At 45.7% G+C, this 25,273-nt stretch overlaps 2 protein-coding genes across 7 annotated transcripts; both read right to left on the reverse strand.

The window, feature by feature from the left end:
• Positions 1-6,147: 6,147 nt before the first annotated feature.
• On the reverse strand, positions 6,148-9,428 carry LOC125529370 (malate dehydrogenase [NADP], chloroplastic). 6 transcript variants are annotated; one of them, XM_087522356.1, is made up of 13 exons: positions 9,210-9,428; positions 8,967-9,053; positions 8,479-8,536; positions 8,103-8,284; positions 7,748-7,818; positions 7,570-7,660; positions 7,399-7,473; positions 7,208-7,309; positions 6,997-7,119; positions 6,847-6,915; positions 6,694-6,762; positions 6,540-6,593; positions 6,148-6,434 (listed from the first exon to the last, which is right to left on the reverse strand). In XM_087522356.1, exons 1-13 carry the CDS (start codon positions 9,315-9,317, stop codon positions 6,381-6,383), a joined length of 1,143 nt encoding a protein of 380 aa, XP_087378482.1. In that variant the 5' UTR covers positions 9,318-9,428; the 3' UTR covers positions 6,148-6,380. The 6 variants fall into 6 exon arrangements, with proteins under 6 accessions (XP_087378482.1, XP_048549741.2, XP_048549740.2 ...); XM_048693784.2 differs by having other exon boundaries at positions 8,479-8,548; XM_048693783.2 differs by having other exon boundaries at positions 8,479-8,563.
• A 6,382-nt stretch (positions 9,429-15,810) lies between these two features.
• LOC147974091 (uncharacterized) lies at positions 15,811-16,395 on the reverse strand. The gene has a single exon (XM_087524906.1). The coding sequence runs from the start codon at positions 16,393-16,395 to the stop codon at positions 15,811-15,813; it is 585 nt and encodes a 194-aa protein (XP_087381032.1).
• Between the last annotated feature and the right edge of the window lie 8,878 nt (positions 16,396-25,273).

The following is a 25,273-nucleotide window of genomic DNA, read 5'->3' on the forward strand; positions in this document are numbered from 1 at the left end:
GCAGGAAGTGCCGTACCCCTCTCAACTGGTCCGAAACCAGTGAACGTCGGCTTTTGGGTAATGACTTAATCACAGAGGCAGAGGAAATGTGCAAAGTCATTCGTGATAACCTCAAAGCAGCCCAATCCCGCCAGAAGAGCTACTATGATAGTAAGCACCGTGATTTGGCTTTCGAGATCGGAGATCATGTTTACCTCCGCGTCTCTCCTATGAAAGGTACTCGTCGCTTTGGTATCAAAGGGAAGCTTGCCCCGAGATACGTGGGACCTTTCAAGATTGTCAGCAAGAGAGGCGACCTTGCCTATCAACTCGAGCTTCCTTCAAACTTTGCAAATGTTCATGACGTGTTCCATGTCTCTCAGCTTCAAAAGTGCTTCAAGACTCCTGACCGCACCGTCAACTTTGAGGACATTGAGCTCCAAGAAGATCTCTCTTATCGTGAGCACCCAGTTGCTATTCTCGAAGAGACTGAACGCAAGACTCGCAACAAGTCAATCAAATTTCTCAAAGTCAAGTGGTCAAACCATTCTGCCCGTGAAGCTACCTGGGAACGCGAGGATCACCTCCGTTCTGAGTACCCGGCGTTCTTTCAGTCCTAGATCTCGGGACGAGATCTTTTCGTAGTGGTGGAGTGTTGTAACACCCCGGATGTAACTTTCCCAATTTGTACTCCAACTCTTGCCGTTTCCGGCGTTAAGTTATATTTATTTTCTCGGGTTCGGGTCCTTGTCTCCGTGTGTTGTTATCGTTGTCATGCATCTCATATCATGTCATCATGTGCATTGCATTTGCATACGTGTTCATCTCATGCATTCGAGCTTTTTCCCCGTTGTCCGTTTTGCATTCCGGCGCTTCGTTCTCCTCCGGTGGTCATTTCTAGATTTCTTTCTTGTGTGGGGATTAAAAATTTCCGGAGTGGACCGAGACTTGCCAAGCGGCCTTGGTTTACTACCGGTAGACCGCCTGTCAAGTTTCGTATCATTTGGACTTCGTTTGATACTCCAACGGTTAACCGAGGGACCGAAAAGGCCTCGTGTGTGTTGCAGCCCAACACCCCTCCAATTTGGCCCAAAACCCACCAAACTCTGCTCCATCATCTATAGCATTCGATCACGATCGCGTGGCCGAAAACCGCACCTCATTTGGACTCTCCTAGCTCCCTCTATGCCTATAAATAGGACCCCTCCGTTTTCGGATCTTCTTCCTCCCCGAAACCCTAAAAAAATCGCCCCTCCACCGTCGGACGTGTCCGTACCCGTCGGACACGCCCGCGCCGCCGCGCCCAACCACCCAGGATCCGCCACGTGGCCTCCCGCCGCGGCCCACCGCGCGGGCCCGCTCGGCCCGTGGCCGGCCCCCGCCTGCCCGCGCCGCCGTCGCCGCCCAGCCGTCCGCCGCCGCCTCCCGCCTGCCCGCGTCGCCGTCGCCGCCCAGCCGGCCGCTGCCTTCTTCTCCGGCCGCCGCGGGTCCCCGCCGCCGCCGCGCCGTGTCCGCCGCCCGGAGCCGCCGCCTCCTCGACGCCGGCAAGCTCCGGCCGTCTCCTCCCCTCGCCGCCCCTCTCCCTCGTCTCCGGCGCTGATTCCGGCGAGTACGCCGGCGAACGCCTCGGTAGGCGTGCAGATCTGGAAACCCTAGATCCGGTGCTTTTTTTTCGTCCAAGTCCTCAGAATTTTCAGTCCAAGTGCTAATGTTCTCTGCTCCGTAACTTTGCATCCGTAGCTCCGATTCATGCATATAGCATATTAAAATGTTCATCTCAGAGAGTACATCATTTCATTCCATTGCATCATTTTCATTTGAGTTCATCTTGATGCCCGAAATGCCATTAGAATAGGGCAACTTGAGATAATTGTCAGATCTGCTACTCCATTTAGCTTTTTGTCATTTTTGCCCTGATTATTGTGTGCATGATATGCCCGTGAGTTCTACATGTGTTTTGTTAAAGGTTTTGCCATCTTTCCAGAGGTGCAACCCATGTATTTTTGTGATGTGTGTGGTGACTTGTGCAAGCTTGCAAAGTGGTGCACTTGCTAATTCTGTTTTCAGGGACTTAGTAATTTCATAAGTCCTGAAGCTGTTTATCTCATGATGCCATATGTTGATGTTGTTTCCTAGTGATCCGTGCCTCTTTTGAGGATGATCAGTAAGGATGTTTTGTTAATATTGTAGTGCTCTATCCATCCATGTCTTTGTTTGCAATTATGGAGCACCCTATCTTGAGTCAATAGAGCTCTACTTTTGCTACTTCGTGAATCTGGACAGATTATCAACTTGTTTGCAATTTTGCCGGTGATTTTGTAGTTGATCCTTGCATGTTACGCTATTGTTCTTGCCATGTCTATCTTTCATTTTGTGCCTTCTTGATGGGTGTATGCTTGTCTTGCCATGACTTGCACCGTAGTGAGTGCATCGAGCTCCTAAACATTCCTACTTGAGTTATATCTCAGCTTGCTCCAGTTTTCACAAAGTCTGAGAACTGATTATGTTTTTGCTATGTTCACGTGCTTGCAATTGTATTTCCTGATCCCTTTTGGCTCAAGGTCACTAAGGGACTTTTGTTAAGCTCTTTGAGTAGCTCCATGCCATACTTTACTTTGCCATGTTCAGGTCCTGTAGCATATAGTTTTGTTGCTCCGAAGAGTGCTACCTGATCTGAAATTCCAGACAAGTGTTAATTTCACTAAGTCTGAGATCTGTTTGTCATATGCATTTTTGCCATGCTTGTTTGAACCTGTTAATGGATGAATTGGCCGTAGCTCAGTGCTAGACTTTTGTTAATCATCTTGAATGCAACACTGCCATGTATTTTGTTGTCATGTTTGGGCGCTGTAGCATGTTCATCTCATTACATTTAGATGGCTACTTGCTGTAAATCGCAGACCGGTGTCATTTTTGAATCGATTGCCATTTCCAAACCGTAACTCCGATTCCGGCATTCTTTATATCGTTCTCAAGCGATTTCATCTCATCTTTCTAGTGGCGCACTTGGTTTTCCATGTTGAGGCCAGGTTCATGCATTTCCTGTCATATCTTGCATTTTGCATCCCGCATCGCATCCCGCATAGCATATCATCTTTGCATTGTGTTGTTTGAGTTTGCACATGGTTGATTGTGTCCTTGTTGCTTGTTTGTCTTGTTTGGGTAGATCCGGGAGACGAGTTCGCTAACGAGGAGCCCGTTGAGTTTGCTTTCGAGGATCCAGTCAACTCTGACAACTGTGCAGGCAAGATGATCATACCCTCGAAATCACTACTATCTTTGTTATGCTAGTTTGCTCGCTCTTTTGCCATGCCAATGATACGATGCCTACCACATGCTTTCAAGCCTCCCAAATTGCCATGTCAAACCTTATAACCCACCATTGTCCTAGCAAACCGTTGATTGACTATGTTACCGCTTTGCTCAGCCCCTCTTATAACGTTGTTAGTTGCAGGTGAAGATTGAAGTTTGCTCCTTGTTGGAACATCTTTTATTTACTTGTTGGGATATCATTATATTGCTATGTTATCTTAATGCATCTATATACTTGGTAAAGGGTGGAAGGCTCGGCCTATCGCCTAGTGTTTTGTTCCACTCTTGCCGCCCTAGTTTCCGTCATATCGGTGTTATGTTTCCGGATTTTGCGTTCCTTACGCGGTTGGGTTATAATGGGAACCCCTTGATAGTTCGCCTTGATTAAAGCTTTTCCAGCAATGCCCAACCTTGGTTTTACCATTTGCCACCTAGCCTTTTTCTTTCCCTTGGGTTCTGCAGACTCAAGGGTCATCATTATTTTAACCCCCCCGGGCCAGTGCTCCTCTGAGTGTTGGTCCAAAACTGTCAGCCGCCGGTGGCTACCAGGGGAAACTCTGGGCTGGCCTACCGGAAGTTTAGACAATCTGAGTGTGCCCTGAGAAAGAGATATGTGCAGCTCCTATCGGGGTTTGTCGGCACATTCGGGCGGTGTTGCTGGTCTTGTTTTAACCTGTCCAAGTGTCTTGAATTACCGAGATACCGAGTCTGATCGGAACGTCTTGCGAGGAGGTCTATTCCTTCGTTGACCGTGAGAGCTTGTCATGGGCTAAGTTGGGACTCCCCTACAGGGATTAAACTTTCGAAAGCCGTGCCCGCGGTTATGGGCAGATGGGAATTTATTAATGTCCGGTTGTAGATAACTTGAACCTTAACTTAACTAAAATGAATCAACCGAGTGTGTTACCGTGATGGCCTCTTCTCGGCGGAGTCCGGGAAGTGGACACGGTATTGGAGTAATGTTTGCGCAGGTTGCTCTCTAGTTTCTCGCTCACGCTTTGCCTCCTCTTCTCGCTCTCTTTTGCGAATAAGTTAGCCACCATACTTGCTAGTCGCTTGATGCAGCTCCACTTATACTTACCTTGCCTTACCTATAAGCTTAAATAGTTTTGATCGCGAGGGTGCGAGATTGCTGAGTCCCTGTGGTTCACAGATTACTATTACACCAGATGCAGGGCCTGATGATTCCGCTCCAGCAGACGCGTATGAGCTCAAGTGGGAGTTCGACGAAGACTCTCAACGTTACTATGTTTCCTTTCCCGATGATCAGTAGTGGTGCCCAGTTGGGGGTGATTGGGACCGTGTCGCATGTTGGGTTCTCTTTTATTTTGGCACCGTAGTCGGGCCATGAGTGTTTGGATGATGTAATGTTATTTATGTATTTGATTGACGTGGCGAATGTAAGCCAACTATGTTATCTCCCCTTTATTATTATATTACATGGGATGTTTGTGAAGATTGCCTAACTTGCGACATATGCCTTCAATGCGATTATGTCTCTAAGTCGTGCCTCGACACGTGGGAGCTATAGTCGCATCGAGGGTGTTACATAATGCGAACAAACTTTTCTGGAAGTAGAGAACAGAAGCAGGTATATGCCAGAAATTGATGCAATGTAGAACCATGGTATTTTGCTTTTCTTACAGAGTAAACCATTAAAAAAATCCACATGTAGTTAAAATTATAGGATCTGATGATGTAGCATCACTCAAAGGCTATTCAGAGATGGTGGAACAAGAACGAAGAAACAAATAATCACCATGAGCCCCTCAAGAGTAATCATAAGGAACATGCGATACCTTTCGGAATAAAACTCCATAATGATATCCTATCTTCAATATGAGTCCTGAATCGATATTGTTCTAGGAAATATCTTGGGCACCATCAGTACTATGTAAAGATGACTCTAATGTTACCACATGCCTGCAAAACCAAAAACACAACCTTCAATAATATGATGAAACCCGTTTAAAAAAATGTGAATGCGAGGACTGAGCTGTGATACAGATGATGGGACAGAGTCCATAGATACTAAGTGGACACACTCCAGCTGGCGGGAGGGAAAACCTTCATAAAAGACTCTAAATTAAGGTAAGAAACACTATTCTGTATCAGGCCAGTCGGCACTGTTCATCCTCCCTCATCATACTTACAATTAGTAGCCAGATATATATCCATGGATTTTTTTTACAATAGAATGTAGGGTAGTACAGCACGGAATCCTTGCTTCATCTTACGATCTGCTATACTATTTTATAATAGTTCAGTAAAATATTCTATATTTATTGTTCCAAATCATGCACTAAAGATTATTTTTAGTTCCTTATAGTTAGAATTAGTCGTTGATTATCTCTGGAATATTATTTACAATGGACCATGGGTGGTACAAGATGGAATCCTTACAATTTCTATCTAATGAATTCAATTTTTCATTTTTATACAGTGTGCACTCATCATAGATACCAGAAGTAGGGCAAGCTCGACTGCTTGAGATACTGACGGTACATTACTACTTCGGCTAGTGATGTAACTAAATGTATAATGTCAGTATTTTACCGGATTTTTTTGGATCATCGTGGCTGGGTACAAAGTCTTAAGCACAGGGTCTTAGATTAGATCGATGTGCAATACTGCATCTGGGCAGTCATATCTGGATTGTATTACACTCATTTCAAGCCGTGTGCAAATATGTTTTGTAGCGCCCAAAACCAATAGCCACACATCTACTCCCTCCATTCGGAATTACTTGTCTCGAAAATGGATGTATCTAGAATGTCTAGATACATCCATTTCCGAGACAAGTAATTCCGAACGGATGGAGTAATAAACTAATCAACATGCAAACACTAAGAGAAATGATAGAAAGCAAATTTTTTATTTCTCAATCACATTTATTTTGTCCCTGAAACACTAGTGCACGACAAAAGTCTGCGTGCTTATTACAGAAGAAAATAGCTGCAACAGCCTGCAGGCAGTCGTTTCTTGCAACTATCGTTCTTCCTGTTGGGAATGTTGTCACCCTTCTAATAACAGAATAACATAGACGGGTGGCCATTGGCAGATTGCTAGCAAGACCGATAGCAGTGGAACTACATCTCTCCTGGAAGCATTGTATCCGCAGGAAGATCACAAAATGCATTACCCTACATTGCAAGAACAGATGTAGCATTAGTAATTTCTGTAGCATAATTCCCCATCATTTTCCTTTCATTGCAAGAAGATACTAAGTACTTTTCAAGATCACTTACCTCCCCTGTAAGATGGGCAACACATCTTTTCTCGGCGATCAATTCTGCTTCACTCTGGAGGAATTATTATAAGATCGGTTATTCGAATCATTATATTGTGTGTGTTCTATCTATGCTCATATCATCATCCATTACTCCTACAACTCAATACTACCTTTTTTATCCGCCCCCAGAGAAAATTGTCCATTGCCACATCTTGAACTAGTTCATAGTCGCCATCACCCTGTATGAATAATGTCATCGTGAAATTCTGATGTTGTATAATAACAAGAAGAAAAGTAATGGGAATTTCAGTATGAAATCTTACCTTTGATCTACACGGCATGCTGAATACGAGGTCGTCTGCTATGCCATAAGGATTTCCGGTCGTATAAACCTATGGTTGGGCATTGCCTTTGCTTCAGTGGTACACCAAAACAAAAGAAACAATGAACAATCCTAAAGTAGAAAGCATTACCCCTGTAGAGAACCAGTCCCCTTCTGGGGAAGGAGTCACAAGGGACCTCATGGCGTGGGCGATGGAAACAGCGGTTGACGCAGCTGAAGATTTGCCCCATTTTTCGATGAGCACACCTCCACGCTGCATAGCCATATGAATGAATACACAATATTCTCTTGGTTGTCCCAGATGATAGACAAATTGCAGATAAATGTGGAGCAGTGTGTACCCTTTGAACTGTTATAGTGAAATCCTCTTCTAGCCACTTTGTATCTTTGATGACTTCTTTTACTGGCCTCCCATTAATTTTGGCATTCAAGAAATCAGGAACCTACTCAGATGGAAATCATCAAATCAGTTCTCCAAAGCACCACGAAGGCACAAACGGAGTAGCCTTGTTGTTTGTAATCATATCTTCACCTGATTTGTTGAATGGTTTCCCCAGATAGTCATATTTGATACTTTGTCATAAAACACACCAGCTTGTAACGCTAGCTGCAAAAACATTGTGAATGACAGATTAGTCTTGTGATTTGTTGAAATTAAATAACAGAAACACATCATAGATAATTAAGATTCAACATCAAGTACCTGAAACTTGGCTCTATTTTCATCCAACCTTGTCAGTGCATGAAAGTTTTTTGCTGGTAGGTTGGGAGCATTTTTCAAGCAGATCAAAGCACTAAAAGAAGCATACATATACCCCAGGTCAGACATGGTAACAGGATAAATTAATAACACACTTAGCAACCACAAAACCTGTCCATACTTAGTGTTACAGGGGTTCCCAACAACTATGACTTTCACATTCCGAGATGCCACAGCGTTAAGTGCTTTCCCCTGAGACAATCCAAAATTTCAGAGAATAACAACACAACTATTCTGTGAGCATTTGTGTACTCACATATCTGTTAAAATCAGATTTCTGTTCAAGTTTTTTAGCAGGTTTCATGCTAAGGAATCATAGTTTTTGACCCTAGAATACGCGAGAGGACAGCGCATGTTTTGTATCAAAGGAATCACATAGTTCAATGTCAAAGTTGGAGATATACTTCCCTGCGAAGAAAATAATCTGTCTCTTTCACATAAAGGATTCTTGCGAGCAAAAGAATGCAAAAGGAAACCTGTTCCGCAAAGATTTGACCATTGATATCTAGTATGGCAGCTCGTTCCACTCCAGGTCCTCTGGGTTTGGCCCCAATTAGAAGGGCCCAATCTGCATCTTTGAAGATCACATAAGGATCTATGCCGATGCTGACTTCCCTTAGCAGTGGATACAATGAATCCTCCAGTTCCATCGCTACACCTGGAGTTGTAATTATAGGAAAGCATCAGGAAGAAGGGAGACATTGCTCTGTCTCAGTAACTTATTTATACCTGGGAGTACAGCAATATTGGAATTTGGAATGTAGTTCAAAATGTGTACTATTATGTACTAGAAAATTAAGATGGATCGGTGTTGCTTCTCAAATGCGAAGGACAATAAGTGAGTGAAGCTACCTTCTAGTGCCTGTACTGAACTTTCCGAGCCCAATAACTTCAGTGCTAGTGGTTGGTCCTGTCCAAAAACCTCACCGGAGGTAAGCTACAAACATTTAGTCCAATAAATGATCACTACTACCATATTCAGATGTGCTAGACGCAAAATTTCAAGACAAGAATATGGTCACTCGCATTGTAATTGAACACAAAGATGGTACATCAGCAGAAATGTAAGTAATAATCAGTTATGTGCATATATAGCAGGTAGTTTCGGTTGTCAGATTGGCTAAAACAGAAACACATGACTCTGTACTCATTAGTGGCAACAGTAGAATGGCAGTACTTGCCACTATCAATATACTGCCCTTGCATCTGGTAAATGAGAATATTATGACTGCTAGTACTGAGACATTCTTTTCTATGCATTTTCAATGAAAGCAGGAGAATTGTTGACAGTGCCAACACCCCTACATAGATAAAATTTGAATATAGTCGGCGCTGCTTACTTTGAATAGCAGATGATTCGATATCCTCCCGGCCGCACCTGTCAGAGAAACGTTCACTAATTTCTTCCAGGGCCTGGTCTTTTCGTCCTGCGTTCCATTTGACAGGAGGGGCACAGATTAATACAAGCAGCTCTGTATTAGTTAAGCACATCCAACTATCAATATCCACTGATGAATCGTAAACAGAATGTTGTCAAGGAAAAACAAAAATAGCGACGTCTTTGTGTGCAGCAGAAGCATTACCAAGATTGGCGGTGTACCTCCATTGACGCCGCGGGAAGCATGTCCACATCCTGTGCGGGAAAGAGGATCACGGATCAAGGGCGCGTCTTTCATCTGCAGTGTTAACATTGTGGAAAGCTTCCCCGGACAAGGGAAAGACCGCCGGAGTTGTCTTTGTTAGTGCTGACTGATGAAGTTGTGTGTGCGTCCAACGTTACGGGAGAAGATATATCTGTGCCACCACCTTGCCAGGCCGTGCTATTTATTTATTTTTCCTTTCTCGGTGCAGCATGAAAGGGCTTGCCCGTGCCACTTAATATTTCTTGCTCCTTTCTGGGCGCAGCATGAAAGTGCCCAGCCCTGCAACACAAGTCATGCATGCATATCTTTTCGTCCTGGAATTTTCCCTTCTCTTCTCTTCCTTCCTTCTTTTCTTTCCTTATTTTTCTTGGACTGAACTACACAGCGGCTGCCTTCCCGTACAGGGCACCAAGAATAATAAACCATCAAAACCGTATATACGTCCGAGCCGTTCACTGTTCAGAACGCGCAGGCTGCATGGGCCCTCATAATAGCAGTTTGTTCTAAAAAAGCTCCATATTCGCTCCCACTTCGTCCCCTTCGCTTTCACCGTCCCCACTCTGTTCCTTTCATCTTCACCAATGTGTGTCTTCCATAACACATCAACTTCATTAGACATCAAATCTTTGAGCAGCAGCCATGGATAAGAAGTGGGAGAGAAAGTGATTAGTCGGAGTGCTAAATAATACTTACCATCTAGATTACACGTGCTTCGTTGTCATGCTAAAAACGTATTCCTTTCGTCCAGAAATACTTGTCATTAAAATAGATAAAAAGGGATGTACATAGATGTATTTTAATTCTAGATACATGTTTTTTATCCATTTTGATGACAAGTATTTTCGGACGAAGGGAATAGTACTTACCTGCCGGATTACATGTTCTTAGTTGCCATGCTAAAACAAAATGCTTAGTGTTCATATTACAAGTGCTTAGTTGCCATCCTCGTGCATGGCCACGACTGCCCGGATCTCCTCATCCCCGCCCCTTCTCCGCCACCTCGCCATTCCTCCCGCGTTGCTGGCGCCCATGCTGCTGCATGGATCAGTTTGCCGCTCGCGCCACTCGAGCCTCTGCACCGCCTGCAGCTGGAAGACATTGCCGTCCCGTGGACTGCCTCCTGGTCTGAGAAAAAAAATCAGGAACACCACCTCTGTTGCAAGAGGTTGCAAAAACAAAAAATCTTCAACAAGATTTATGTTGCAAAAAAAAATTGCAACAAGACCCCTGTTGCAACTTGCAATGGTGGAGGCATCGCTCGGCTACTTGATGTACCAGATCCGATGGCTCGCGACCCGCCCGCCCGGCACGCCTTCTTTTTTGAGAAAATGAAGTTTTTACCTTCTGAGCAGGTTTTCTTTGGAGCTGGGCCAGTATATTGGCGTGGGTATCTTTTTTCTTTGAGGGGGAAACACCCAAGCATATACACACTTGTTAGTTCAGGAAACAAATCAACTGTACACTGCCTGGGAGGCATCATCAATGCTGACCTGTAAATTTGCTCTGTCATCCGTCCATGGACACTGATGCCGGAGGCCGCCATCAAACACTGCCCGTATACATTTCAACAACTATTTGTACTAACCAGACGAAATTCGTGCAACCACGGTGGATTTCACATAGCCGGACGAACTTCATTACATTTCAAACATTTTTCATATAAACCGGATGAAATTGATTACATTTTTCATACAAATCGGACTAAAATCTACTCTAAACCTAATCTAAATGATCGCCCGTGCCCGTCCCCCATGTCCGGCCGTGAGCCCAGAGAACTGAAGCTCTGGCTATTGCCTTCGCCTTCTCCAGTTCCGCCTCGGCGCTCTCCAACCAGGGGCGGACCCAGAATAAAAATTTCCCGGTGTCCATGTGTACACACTACACGGTGGATAAAAAGCAGTAATATACATAAAATTAACACAGTCAACAACTAAAAATGTCCATCGATATAATTTTTTAACCAAAATGAAGTGTTCCTCTTGAAATACTATTTGATTTTATAAAGTTGAACAATAAAGCATAAGAACTCCAACCAATAAAAACAACAAACGGCGACATAGAACGATATATCTTGATTACGTACAGAAGAAACAAAACCATGTAGTAGTACATATTGTGGATTTACTTGCCATTAGTTCTTACTGCTATCAAGCTTGGTCGATAAATAATCCAAATAGATGTGAATCACTAGGAGAATTTTATTAATCACAGCAACCTGATTCTCAAATCTAATACCCTGAAATTTGAAAACCCTAGCCATACAATTTGGACAAACATAACTAGGTAAAATTAAGATGTATGCATGTAGTTGAGCGAGAATGGTGGCCGTACCTAATTCATTTGATTATTTAGCGCTAGGCAATGGCAGGAACAGTGGCGGATCTAGGATTTGGAGTTACCCGGGGCAAACTTTTAAAGGAAACAAATAATTGAAGCCACAATGCAATCAAACAAAGACAGGTAACCCAAGTAATTGGCGAAGTAGTAATATGCATTCAGACAAGACGATCAACACAGTTACTTTTCAAAGCAGTTTTTTTTCAAAACGGATTTTGAAAGCAGTTTCAATTTCAAGAACTAGGAACGTTAAAAAAGTCTATACAAAATGGCACTTGTCAAACTAAAGATAAGACACACATTTACCACTAAGTTATACTCCCTTCGTTTCGAATTACTTGTCTTAGATTTGTCTAGATACGGAGGTATCTAGCACTAAAATGAGTCTAGATACATCCGTATCTAGACAAATCCAAGACAAGTAATTCGGAACGGAGGGAGTAGTTATATGAAGAGGATTTTGTAGATGCCCACTAGGGTTCCTTATGCCATGGAAATGGTCAACAATTTTCTGGTCTTCAATCCCAACAATTCTCTTTTCAGTATCCAATTTTCAGGAAGTAGGTCAGGTGAGACGAAACTGAAACCTAGAACGCAAGAGTAGAAGATTGGGGGAGAGTGGAAGAACCTGCTATTTGTTTGCTCGCTTGTAATTTTGAGCTGGCCATGTGGCGGCAGCGGTGACGAAATCATCTCCTGTGTGTACGGCTCCCTGAGTAGCACGAACAGAGGGACCCCTCTCCATGGAGCGCCATCGGTGGGACTCAGCGGGGCGGCGTGCATGGAGGCGTGATCGCTTGATGCCCTGATCTGTTTTTCCGATCGATGGCCCATCTAACTCAACTTTAACTCTCTCTTTTTTTGCAACAGGGAACATCAACTCTCAAAGGAAAAAATAACGGGCTCTTATTCTGTTGGGCCTTTACTACCGATTCCAGATTTTCTATGACTTTCTCGCTGGCCCATCTAATGAACCGTTATCTTCTTTGTCTCGTCTTCCTGCTCGAGTCGACCTCAGACTACGACGGAATCTCCTCACTCTCGCTCCCATGGTGTCTGCCAGACAAAGTAGTAGGGTGGGTACCCTAGGTACGAAACATTTACCCGGGGCGGCCGCCCCTACACGACCCCACGTTGGCGCCGCCCCTGGGCAGGAAGAGCGGCTGGCGACCACCGACCGGCTGCTGAGTGTGCCGCGGCGGTGGCCCATACACCGCGTTGCTGTGAAGTTAAGAGCATCTCCAACAGGTGTTGGTAGCGCCGCGCGCAAAAAATACATATACCACGCGTGCATCGGCTGATTTGGCGCGGCGCGCTGCGCCCGTGTTAGAATAAATCCGAGGCACTCCGTTGATCATCTGAGAACCAAGCAATCACATAAGCACGACATCGAGATTTGTTAACGAGGTTCATCGATATGGCTACATCCACGGGGCTTGACTATGGGTGCTCCTCCCCATGACACCGCTACAATATCGCATCCGGTCGCCCTGGACACCGGCACATGCCGCCGGCTTCCCCTGTGTTCCGATGCTATTATGTTGGCATATGTTACATCGTGTGTCTACCCCGCTATATATGAGAGGCCTAGGATACAAGTGTCCTATTTGGACACGACTACATATTCTATGTAAATACAATACAACTACAAGTCCAACTGTAACCTACTTTGTACATAATATTCGACATAACTCTAACAAACCCCACGTTGGCGAATATTCTCCACAACCCTGAATTTGTCAATGCGTCAAACTTCCATGTACATTGTACTTGAGCTTATCTCATGAGTACCGCTTCTACTCCAAAGACTCCATATGACTCCACCTGCAACTTGTAGTCCCTTCTTCTTTTGACCACAGTCAACACTCGAGCAAAATTAAGTTCCTTGTTACTCTATTTTGTGCTCCCAACTTCCAGAGTATCAGTCCAACGCCATCACACACTGATCACTGACCTGCGTGAAAAATGAACAACTCACATATTGGATGTCACAATAAGAGTTATCTGAACTCAACATCACAGCTCCTTTCTTGACCGCCTGTCTGAAACTTGAAGGAATTTTACCATTGCTTGTAGTCATCCCGAGTCAAATTCGCAGTTGTCTCACTACATGTATGACCACCAGAGCCCTGGCTCGTCTCCATGTCCCGTGCGCGTCGCACGCCTCGCCGCTATTACCGCGTCGAGCCTCCGCTGTCCCGGTCGAGTCTCAAGGGTCGCGAACCCACACCACTCAACCCCCGCTGCAGAATACCATCGATCATCGCCGACCGATGACAAATTTCACGCTTCCATCAGACCACTGGGCTCCAGTCCAAACTACGTGTCACTCGCTTTTTTCCCTTGCTAAATAGGCTTCGATTCCCTGGATCCTTATGTCGTAGCCCCTCAATCAGCACCGAGTTAAGTCTTCCAAACTCCAGCTCCACCTTCAACATGACTCCATGGTAGATGATCAGTCCACCCTCGCGTCCCGTCGACTTCAAACTCACATGTGTACGCCATCTTGAATCAACCACACGCCATAGTCTTGTCGAAGCCACACAAGCCTCGGGCCTGCGCCACGTGTTTCCACGCCCAGAAGTCGGTCACCATCAGCATCACGCTCCTATATCGTCAGCGCCGATTCCACCACCGTCTTTTGTTCCAACCGACTTGCGTCGTTCCGTCAGATTATCTAGTCCGACCCAGCCGAATTTGTCCGACTGTATGACACGCTCGAGACTCTCAAATCGTCTTTCAAGAATTTCCATCCATCACATGATAATTCCATGACAGCTGACATGACTTCCCGCAACGCCTTCAAGCATCTCTGTTGTGCCAACAAATGTTTCACCTTTGTCTGCCATAACTCAAGGTTTTCAGTCCCGTCGAACTTCTCCACCTCAAACCTGATACCCGTTGACGTCATGGTTCTTCGTATGGTTGACCCTGCGAAAAAATAACCAAACTTCCCGTGCGATGCCCAAGTACTGGTGTACGCATACAGAACCAGATTGATCCATGTACTACTAGTCTTTGCTTCACGTGGTGGCTCGGCTCCCTTGCACAAAACTCCAATGCTAGCTTTGCTTTGCCTTGTCCTTGCCTTCCAATGGATGCGTATCATCAATGGATTTTTTTTTCTTTCCAATTTGGACCTGGCTGCCTCTCTTTCCGAGTCGTACGGGAGGACTCGGTCCTCTTTTTTTTTTTGTCAAAACAAATCTCTAATACGCTGCACATACGAGCACCTTGGCAATTCCGTATGGAACAAGTCTCCCATACGAGCACTCCCAGCCCGGCCTACTACCAAAGCACCATGGCCCTGACGTGGCTTCACCTCGGGTCCCTGTTTCCGCTCTCGGCCTCAGGCCAAGCAGCCTGCTGCCTTTGAACCAGTGCCGCACCAGCGGCTTGGCCGACAGCTACAGCCGCACCACCACGCACCCAACGAGGCCGCTTCCAGGCGCCGCACTACGATATGCCTGCCGCTTGCTCGATTCAACGCCGTCGACTTTTATTCCGATTGCTTCTTCAAATCTAGTTGAGAACCACGCCGCCGCCGGCTGCATCTTAAACTTATATTTCGTCCGGATCAATAATCCACAGCCTCCGAATAACCTAGCTTATGATACCACTTGTTAGAATAAATCCGAGGCACTCCGTTGATCATCTGAGAACCAAGCAATCACACAAGCACGACACCGAGATTTGTTAACAAGGTTCACCGATATGGCTACATTCACAGGGCTTGACTATGGGCGCTCCTCCTCATGACACCGCTACAATACCGCACCCGGTCGCCCTGGACACCGGCACATGCCGCCGGCTTCCCCTGTGTTCCGATGCTATTATGTTGGCATATGTTACATCGTGTGTCTACCCCGCTATATATGAGAGGCCTATGATACAAGTGTCCTACTTGGACACGACTACATATTCTATGTAAACACAATACTACTCAGAGTCCAACTGTAACCTACTTTGTACATAATATTCGACACAACTCTAACAGCCCGCTCCAGCAGCCACGCTAAAATGCAGCGCGCGCGCCGCTCCAGCAGCGCGCAAAAAAGCAGCACGCACTCATTCTAGACTATTGGAAAATAGATAGATTGCATAGATTTTTAAAGATACAAATGTATTTTACATCCGAAACATAGATTGCATAATAATTAAAAACGACAAACGATAAAACACGAGATAGATTGCATAAAAAAAACTAGTCTAAGTCGCTATCATCACTATCGTCATCCTCCTCGGCGGTGTCGTCCGAGGTATCCAGCCAGATGTCCAACCACCGATCATCATCCGGCATGAAGAACAACTGCCCACCTGCTTCAACGAGATCGGACTGCGCGTTCGCCAACGCCTTGCGCCGACGCCTGTCCAACCGCGCCTCGCGGCGCCTTCGCGTGTCCTCCTCGCGACGCCTTGCCCAGTAGGACTGCTCGTAGGCAACGTCCTCCGGGTGGCGGTGGCGCCACTCCGCCATGACCCGCTCGTCCTCCTGGGCGACGAGGAGGCGGCGCTGCCGCTCGGCGTGCTCCGCACGGTCTTGTGCCATGTTCAGACGCGACGGCGGGGCACGGTCGAGCGCTTGCTGGAGCGTGTAGACATCCTGGAAGTTCATCTGGCCGCGCGGCCGGCCTAGGCGCCATGCCGCCGCGTCGTACGCGCGGCCGGCCTCGCGCGCCGTCCCGAGGCCGAGTCGGAGATCGCCGAAGCGTATCTCCGCGTAGTAGCCGCCGATGGGGCGCAGGCGGACGCCGCGGTAGCCGGACGCTCCTTGGCGGTGCGGCGGCATGGCGGCGCGTCGGTGGCGGGGCGCCGGGGCGGCGGAGGCGCGTCGGTGGCGGGGCGCTGGAGCGGCGCGTGGCAGAGAGAGAGGAAGAGGAGAAGAGGAGGCGTGGAGAGGCGCGTAGTGCGCGCCCGAAGCGACGCGCAAAAGATGACGCGCGCGCAAGCAGTTCCCGCGCGCCTGGTTTTCCCGCCGCCGCTGGAGCGCGGTAAAACGCCCCGCGCGTGCTAAAAGCTGCGTTTACCGCGCACACGCGTCGTTTTGCGCGGTCGTTGGAGATGCTCTAAGCAGCCGAACAGGCTGCACGCTCTAAGCTTCTAACAATCCAATCAATCCAAAGCCACCGGATGGGCTATTACTAGATGAGTTGATATATGGGCCGCTCCTGCCGGTGTCCATTAAAGAAATTTACGGGTGTCCAAGCCCAGTATCTCGGCTAATAGAACGTACCAGGAATTTGCACCCGGTGTCCTGTGACACCGGTTAGCTATATGTGGGTCCGCCCTTGTCTCCAACTCCACATTCGTAACCTTCGTCTCCGGAGCCCTGGGAAGTGAAGATGGCCGCCTTCATGTCGCCGTGAAGCGGCTAATCGGTCGTCGATGTTTAGCACACCAAGCTTGCACTAGTAGAAAACAGGGCTTTCGTCCAGGCCGGGTTAGCCCATTAGTCCCGGTTCAGTCCAGAACCGGGACCAATGGGAGCATTGGTCCCGGTTCGTGAGCCCAGGGGCCGGCCGGGCCACGTGGGCCATTGGTCCCGGTTCATCTGGACCTTTTGGTCCCGGTTGGTGGGACGAACCGAAATCAATGGGCCTCGCTCCTGACCCACCACCATTGGTCCCGGTTGGTGGCTTGAACCGGGACCAAAGGCTCCCCTTTAGTCCCGGTTCATGCCACCAACCGGGACCAATGAAGTGCCTATATATACCACCTCGCATAAGAGCAGAGCACACTGCTCTGTTTTTTCTGGCTGAGGGGGAGAGGGCTTGCTGGTGCTCTAGCTCACCTCCTATGCACACAAGGTGTTCGATGGAATGCCCGAGCCACACTACTTAATCTTTCTCCTCTCCAAGCTCGACCTTCAAGCTCCATTTTCCACAATATTTGTCTAGATTTAGCGGTCCGTCACGTCCCGCCCCCGTCTTCACCGCCGTCGATCACCCGCGCCGAGCTCATCGCCGGCACCACCGTGGTGAGCCTCTTGTTCTTATCTTCTTTCTGAAAAGTAAAATATTCTTACTTGTATGTTTACACAGATACTTGTATTATTTTCTTACTTTTATTATTGCATCTTATATAGTGCGATGGTTTTGGTATCCGCCCCCGTCGGTCCTCGTCCTGTCTATGCTTCGGATGTGGTATATATATTATCTTTATAACTATTGGTTCATTTATTGTTTATGAAAATTATGCCGACCAACGTGACATAGATTTTATTTATGTAGGATGTATGTGAATCGGAAATGCCAACCGACCCTATTGTCGAGAGGTTAAATTTAGTTGAAGAAGAAAACAATTTGTTGAAGGAAAAAATAAAAAAAATTGAGGAGGAGAAGATGATATTGGAGTTGCATGTTACGGATGTCGTCGATGATCACAAGATCAAGATGGATGCAATGCGCTTGAAGATTAGAAAGATTAGAAAATATGTCATTCATACCGAGGCTTGGTATCATTATGCCGTTGGATCAATTGTTACCTTGGTTGCGATTATGATCGCATTTGTTTTCGCATTGAAATGTTTTACATAGTTTCAATGTATGGTTTAATTAATTAGATGCTCTGGAGAGCTATATGTTGTTAGATGAGAACTATGTATGCACTTTGGTTTTAATGTGATGATGAACTTCTATTAATTTGGACACTTAATTATATATAATGCACGCAGATGAACCGGCAATAGATGTATGGTGACAGACACACCTGCGAGTACATTAAGGGCGTGCATGAGTTTCTCGATGCGGCTGAGGCAAACAAGCAGAATGGTTTTATGTGTTGTCCATGCACTGAATGTGGGAATACGAGGTCTTACTCTAACCGGAAAATCCTTCACTCCCACCTGCTTTACAAGGGTTTCATGCCACACTATAATGTTTGGACGAGGCATAGAGAAATAGGGGTTATGATGGAAGACGGCGAAGAAGAAGAGTACGATGACAACTATGTGCCCCCTGAATACGGTGATGCTGCAACGGGGGGAGCTGGTGAAGATCAAGAGGAACCAGACGATGTGCCCAATGATGCTGCAACGGGTGAAGCTGCTGAAGATCAAGAGGAACCAGACGATGTGCCCGATGATGATGATCTCCGCCGAGTCATTGTCGATGCAAGGACGCAATGCGAAAGTCAAAAGGAGAAGCTGAAGTTCGATCGCATGTTAGAGGATCACAAAAAAGGGTTGTACCCCAATTGCGAAGATGACAACACAAAGCTTGGTACCGTACTGGAATTGCTGCAGTGGAAGGCAGAGAATGTTGTGGCTGATAAAGGATTTGAGAAGCTACTGAAAATATTGAAGAAGAAGCTTCCAAAGGATAACGAATTGCCCGACAGTACATACGCAGCAAAGAAGGTCGTATGCCCTCTAGGATTGGAGGTGGAGAAGATACATGCATGCCCTAATGACTGCATCCTCTACCGCGGTGCATACAAGGATCTAAACGCATGCCCGGTATGCGGTGCATTGCGGTATAAGATCAAACGAGATGACCCTGGTGATGTTGATGGCGAGCCCCCCAGGAAGAGGGTTCCTGCGAAGGTGATGTGGTATGCTCCTATAATACCACGGTTGAAACGTCTGTCCAGAAACGAAGAGCATGCCAAGTTGATGCGATGGCACAGTGAGAACCGAAAGAAAGATGGGAAGTTGAGAGCACCCGCTGACGGGTCGCAGTGGAGAAAAATCGAGAGAAAGTACGGGGATGAGTTTGCAAAGGACCCAAGGAATGTATGGTTTGCTTTAAGCGCGGATTGCATTAATCCTTTCGGGGAGCAGAGCAGCAATCACAGCACCTGGCCCGTGACTCTATGTATGTATAACCTTCCTCCTTGGATGTGCATGAAGCGGAAGTTCATTATGATGCCAGTTCTCATCCAAGGCCCTAAGCAACCCGGCAACGACATTGATGTGTACCTAAGTGTTGGGGAACGTAGTAATTTCAAAAAATTTCCTACGCACACGCAAGATCATGGTGATGCATAGCAACGAGAAGGGAGAGTGTAATCTACATACCCTTGTAGACCGACAGCGGAAGCGTTAGCACAACGCGGTTGATGTAGTCGTACGTCTTCACGGCCCGACCGATCAAGCACCGAAACTACGGCACCTCCGAGTTTTAGCACACGTTCAGCTCGATGACGATCCCCGAAATTCGATCCAGCAAAGTGTCGGGGAAGATTTCCGTCAGCACGACGGCGTGGTGACGATCTTGATGTTCTACCGTCGCAGGGCTTCGCCTAAGCACCGCTACAATATTATCGAGGATTATGGTGGAAGGGGGCACCGCACACGGCTAAGAATATGATCACGTGGATCAACTTGTGTGTCTAGGGGTGCCCCCTGCCCCCGTATATAAAGGATCAAGGGGGGGTGCGGCCGGCCAGGAGGAGGGCGCGCCAGGAGGAGTCCTACTCCCACCGGGAGTAGGATTCCCCCCCTTTCCTAGTTGGAATACGATTCAGGAAGGGGGAAAGAGGAGAGAGAGAAGGAAGGGGGGGCGCCGCCCCCCTCTCCTTGTCCTATTCGGACTAGGGGGGGAGGGGCGCGCGGCCCAGCCCTGGCCACCTCTCCTCTCTTCCACTAAAGCCCACTAAGGCCCATATACCTCCCGGGGGGTTCTGGTAACCTCCCAGTAGTCCGGTAAAATCCTGATTTCACCCGGAACACTTCCGATATCCAAATATAGGCTTCCAATATATCAATCTTTATGTCTCGACCATTTCAAGACTCCTCGTCATGTCCGTGATCACATCCGGGACTCCGAACAAACTTTGGTACATCAAAATGCATAAACTCATAATATAACTGTCATTAAAACCTTAAGCGTGAGGACCCTACGGGTTCGAGAACAATGTAGACATGACCGAGACACGTCTCCGGTCAATAACCAATAGCGGAACCTGGATGCTCATATTGGCTCCAACATATTCTACGAAGATCTTTATCGGTCAGACCGCATAAAAACATACTTTGTTCCCTTTGTCATCGGTATGTTACTTACCCGAGATTCGATCGTCGGTATCTCAATACCTAGTTCAATCTCGTTACCGGCAAGTCTCTTTACTCGTTTCGTAATACATCATCTTGCAACTAACTCATTAGTTGAAATGCTTGCAAGGCTTATGTGATGTGCATTACCGAGAGGGCCCAGACATACCTCTCCGACAATCGGAGTGACAAATCCTAATCTTGAAATACGCCAACCCAACATTTACCTTTGGAGACACCTGTAGAGCTCCTTTATAATCCCCCAGTTACGTCGTGACGTTTGGTAGCACACAAAGTGTTCCTCCAGTAAACGGGAGTTGCATAATCTCATAGTCATAGGAACATGTATAAGTCATGAAGAAAGCAATAGCAACATACTAAACGATCGGGTGCTAAGCTAATGGAATGGGTCATGTCAATCACATCATTCTCCTAATGATGTGATCCCATTAATAAAATGACAACACATGTCTATGGCTAGGAAACATAACCATCTTTGATCAATGAGCTAGTCAAGTAAAGGCATACTAGTGACGTTTGGTTTTTCTATGTATTCACACAAGTATTATGTTTCCGGATAATACAATTCTAGCATGAATAATAAACATTTATCATGATATAAGGAAATAAAATAATAACATTATTATTGCCTCTAGGGCATATTTCCTTCAGTCTCCCACTTGCACTAGAGTCAATAATCTAGATTACACAGTAATGATTCTAACACCCATGGAGCTTTGGTGCTGATCATGTTTTGCTCGTGGAAGAGGCTTAGTCAACGGGTCTGCTATATTCAGATCCGTATGGATCTTGCAAATCTCTATGTCTCCCACCTGGACTAGATCCCGGATGGAATTGAAGCGTCTCTTGATGTGCTTGGTTCTCTTGTGAAATCTGGATTCCTTTGCCAAGGCAATTGCACCAGTATTGTCACAAAAGATTTTCATTGGACCCGATGCACTAGGTATGACACCTAGATCGGATATGAACTCCTTCATCCAGACTCCTTCGTTTGCTGCTTCCGAAGCAGCTATGTACTCTGCTTCACATGTAGATCCCGCCACCACGCTTTGTTTAGAACTGCACCAACTGACAGCTCCACCGTTTAATGTAAACACGTATCCGGTTTGCAATTTAGAATCGTCCGGATCAGTGTCAAAGCTTGCATCAATGTAACCTTTTACGATGAGCTCTTTGTCACCTCCATATATGAGAAACATATCCTTAGTCCTTTTCAGGTATTTAAGGATGTTCTTGACCACTGTCCAGTGATCCACTCCTGGATTACTTTGGTACCTCCCTGCTAGACTTATAGCAAGACACACATCAGGTCTGGTACTCAGCATTGCATACATGATAGAGCCTATGGCTGAAGCATAGGGAACATCTTTCATTTTCTCTCTATCTTCTGCATTGGTCGGGGATTGAGTCTTACTCAATTTTACACCTTGTAACACAGGCAAGAATCCTTTCTTTGTTTGATCCATTTTGAACTTCTTCAAAACTTTGTCAAGGTATGTGCTTTGTGAAAGTCCAATTAAGCGTCTTGATCTATCTCTATAGATCTTAATGCCCAATATGTAAGCAGCTTCACCGAGGTCTTTCATTGAAAAACTCTTATTCAAGTATCCTTTTATGCTACCTAGAAATTCTATATCATTTCCGATTAGCAATATGTCATCTACATATAATATCAGAAATGCTACAGAGCTCCCACTCACTTTCTTGTAAATACAGGCTTCTCCAAAAGTCTGTACAAAACCAAATTCTTTGATCACACTATCAAAGCGTTTATTCCAACTCCGAGAGGCTTGCACCAGTCCATAAATGGATTGCTGGAGCTTGCACACTTTGTTAGCTCCCTTTGGATCGACAAAACCTTCCGGCTGCATCATATACAACTCTTCTTGCAGAAATCCATTCAGGAATGCAGTTTTGTCATCCATTTGCCAAATTTCATAATCATAAAATGCGGCAATTGCTAACATGATTCGGACAGACTTAAGCATCGCTACGGGTGAGAAGGTCTCATCGTAGTCAATCCCTTGAACTTGCCGAAAACCTTTTGCGACAAGTCGAGCTTTGTAGACAGTAACATTACCGTCAGCGTCAGTCTTCTTCTTGAAGATCCATTTATTCTCAATTGCTTGCCAATCATTGGGCAAGTCAACCATAGTCCATACTTTGTTCTCATACATGGATCCCATCTCAGATTTCATGGCTTCAAGCCATTTTGCGGAATCTGGGCTCACCATCGCTTCTTCATAGTTCGTAGGTTCATCATGATCTATTAGCATGACTTCCAGAACAGGATTACCGTACCACTCTGGCGCGGATCTTACTCTGGTTGATCTACGAGGTTCAGTAGTATCTTGTTCTGAAGTTTCATGATCATTATCATTAGCTTCCTCACTAATTGGTGTAGGTGTCACAGAAATAGGTTTCTGTGATGTACTACTTTCCAATAAGGGAGCAGGTACTGTTACCTCGTCAAGTTCTACTTTCCTCCCACTCTTTCGAGAGAAACTCCTTCTCCAGAAAGTTTCCAAATTTAGCAACAAAAGTCTTGATAGAAGGCGTATCCAATAGTTTCCTTTGGATATCCTATGAAGACACATTTCTCCGATTTGGGTTTGAGCTTATCAGGTTGAAGCTTTTTCACATAAGCATCGCAGCCCCAAACTTTCAGAAATGACAACTTTGGTTTCTTGCCAAACCATAGTTCATAAGGCGTCGTCTCAACGGATTTTGATGGTGCCCTATTTAACGTGAATGCGGCCGTCTCTAGAGCATATCCCCAAAACAATAGCGGTAAATCAGTAAGAGACATCATAGATCGCACCATATCTAGTAAAGTACGATTACAACGTTCGGACACACCATTACGCTGTGGTGTTCCGGGTGGCGTGAGTTGCGAAACTATTCCACATTGTTTCAAATGTACACCAAACTCGTAACTCAAATATTCTCCTCCACGATCAGATCGTAGGAATTTTATTTTCTTGTTATGATGATTTTCAACTTCACTCTGAAATTCTTTGAACTTTTCAAACGTTTCAGACTTATGTTTCATTAAGTAGATATACCCATATCTGCTTAAGTCATCTGTGAAGGTGAGAAAATAACGATATCCGCCACGAGCCTCAACATTCATCGGACCACATACATCTGTATGTATGATTTCCAATAAATCTGTTGCTCTCTCCATAGTACCGGAGAATAGTGTTTTTGTCATCTTACCCATAAGGCACGGTTCGCAAGTACCAAGCGATTCATAATCAAGTGGTTCCAAAATCCCATCAGTATGGAGTTTCTTCATGCGCTTTATACCGATATGACCTAAACGGCAGTGCCACAAATAAGTTGCACTATCATTATCAACTCTGCATCTTTTGGCTTCAACACTATGAATATGTGTGTCACTACTATCGAGATTTAATAAGAATAGACCACTCTTTAAGGGTGCATGACCATAAAAGATATTATTCATATAAATAGAACAACCATTATTCTCTGATTTAAATGAATAACCGTCTCGCATCAAACAAGATCCAGATATAATGTTCGTGCTTAATGCTGGCACCAAATAACAATTATTTAGGTCTAATACTAATCCCGAAGGTAGATGTAGAGGTAGCGTGCCGACTGCGATCACAACGACTTTGGAACCATTTCCCACGCGCATCATCACCTCGTCCTTAGCCAATCTTCGCTTAATCCGTAGTCCCTGTTTCGAGTTGCAAATATTAGCAACAGAACCAGTATCAAATACCCAGGTGCTACTGCGAGCATTAGTAAGGTACACATCAATAACATGTATAACACATATACCTTTGTTCACCTTGCCATCCTTCTTATCCGCCAAATACTTGGGGCAGTTCTGCTTCCAGTGACCAGTCTGCTTTGCAGTAGAAGCACTCAGTTTCAGGATTAGGTCCAGGTTTGGGTTTTTTCTCTTGAGTAGCAACTTGCTTGCTGTTCTTTTTGAAGTTCCCCTTCTTCTTCCCTTTGCCCTTTTTCTTGAAACTAGTGGTCTTGTTGACCATCAACACTTGATGCTCCTTCTTGATTTCTACCTCCGCAGCTTTCAGCATGGCGAAGAGCTTGGGAATAGTCTTATTCATCCCTTGCATATTATAGTTCATCAAGAAGCTCTTGTAGCTTGGTGGCAGTGATTGGAGAATTCTGTCAATGACGCAATCATCTGAAAGATTAACTCCCAATTGAATCAAGTGATTATTATACCCAGACATTTTGAGTATATGCTCACTGACAGAACTGTTCTCCTCCATCTTGCAGCTATAGAACTTATTGGAGACTTCATATCTCTCAATCCGGGCATTTGCTTGAAATATTAACTTCAACTCCTGGAACATCTCATATGCTCCATGACATTCAAAACGTCGTTGAAGTCCCGATTCTAAGCCGTAAAGCATGGTACACTGAACTATCGAGTAGTCATCAGCTTTGCTCTGCCCGACGTTCATAACATCTGGTGTTGCTCCAGCAGCAGGCCTGGCACCCAGCGGTGCTTCCAGGACGTAATTCTTCTGTGCAGCAATGAGGATAATCCTCAAGTTACGGACCCAGTCCGTGTAATTGCTACCATCATCTTTCAACTTTGCTTTCTCAAGGAACGCATTAAAATTCAACGGAACAACAGCACATGCCATCT

The sequence above is a fragment of the Triticum urartu genome, chromosome 5A, assembly GCF_056163025.1.
Source record: "Triticum urartu cultivar PI428250 chromosome 5A, HENAU_Tu73, whole genome shotgun sequence".
Taxonomy (NCBI): Eukaryota; Viridiplantae; Streptophyta; class Magnoliopsida; order Poales; family Poaceae; genus Triticum; species Triticum urartu.

Excerpts from the sequence above, each read along its gene's own strand:
- LOC125529370 (XM_048693783.2), bottom strand. The coding sequence starts at position 9,317 with ATGTTAACACTGCAGATGAAAGACGCGCCCTTGATCCGTGATCCTCTT. Across the intron at positions 7,661-7,747 it reads GGGAACCCCTGTAACACTAA|TGCTTTGATCTGCTTGAAAA; the intron begins GTATGGACAGGT and ends TGCTTCTTTTAG. Across the intron at positions 7,310-7,398 it reads GAAACCATTCAACAAATCAG|GTTCCTGATTTCTTGAATGC; the intron begins GTGAAGATATGA and ends CCATCTGAGTAG.
- LOC147974091 (XM_087524906.1), bottom strand. The coding sequence starts at position 16,395 with ATGCCGCCGCACCGCCAAGGAGCGTCCGGCTACCGCGGCGTCCGCCTG.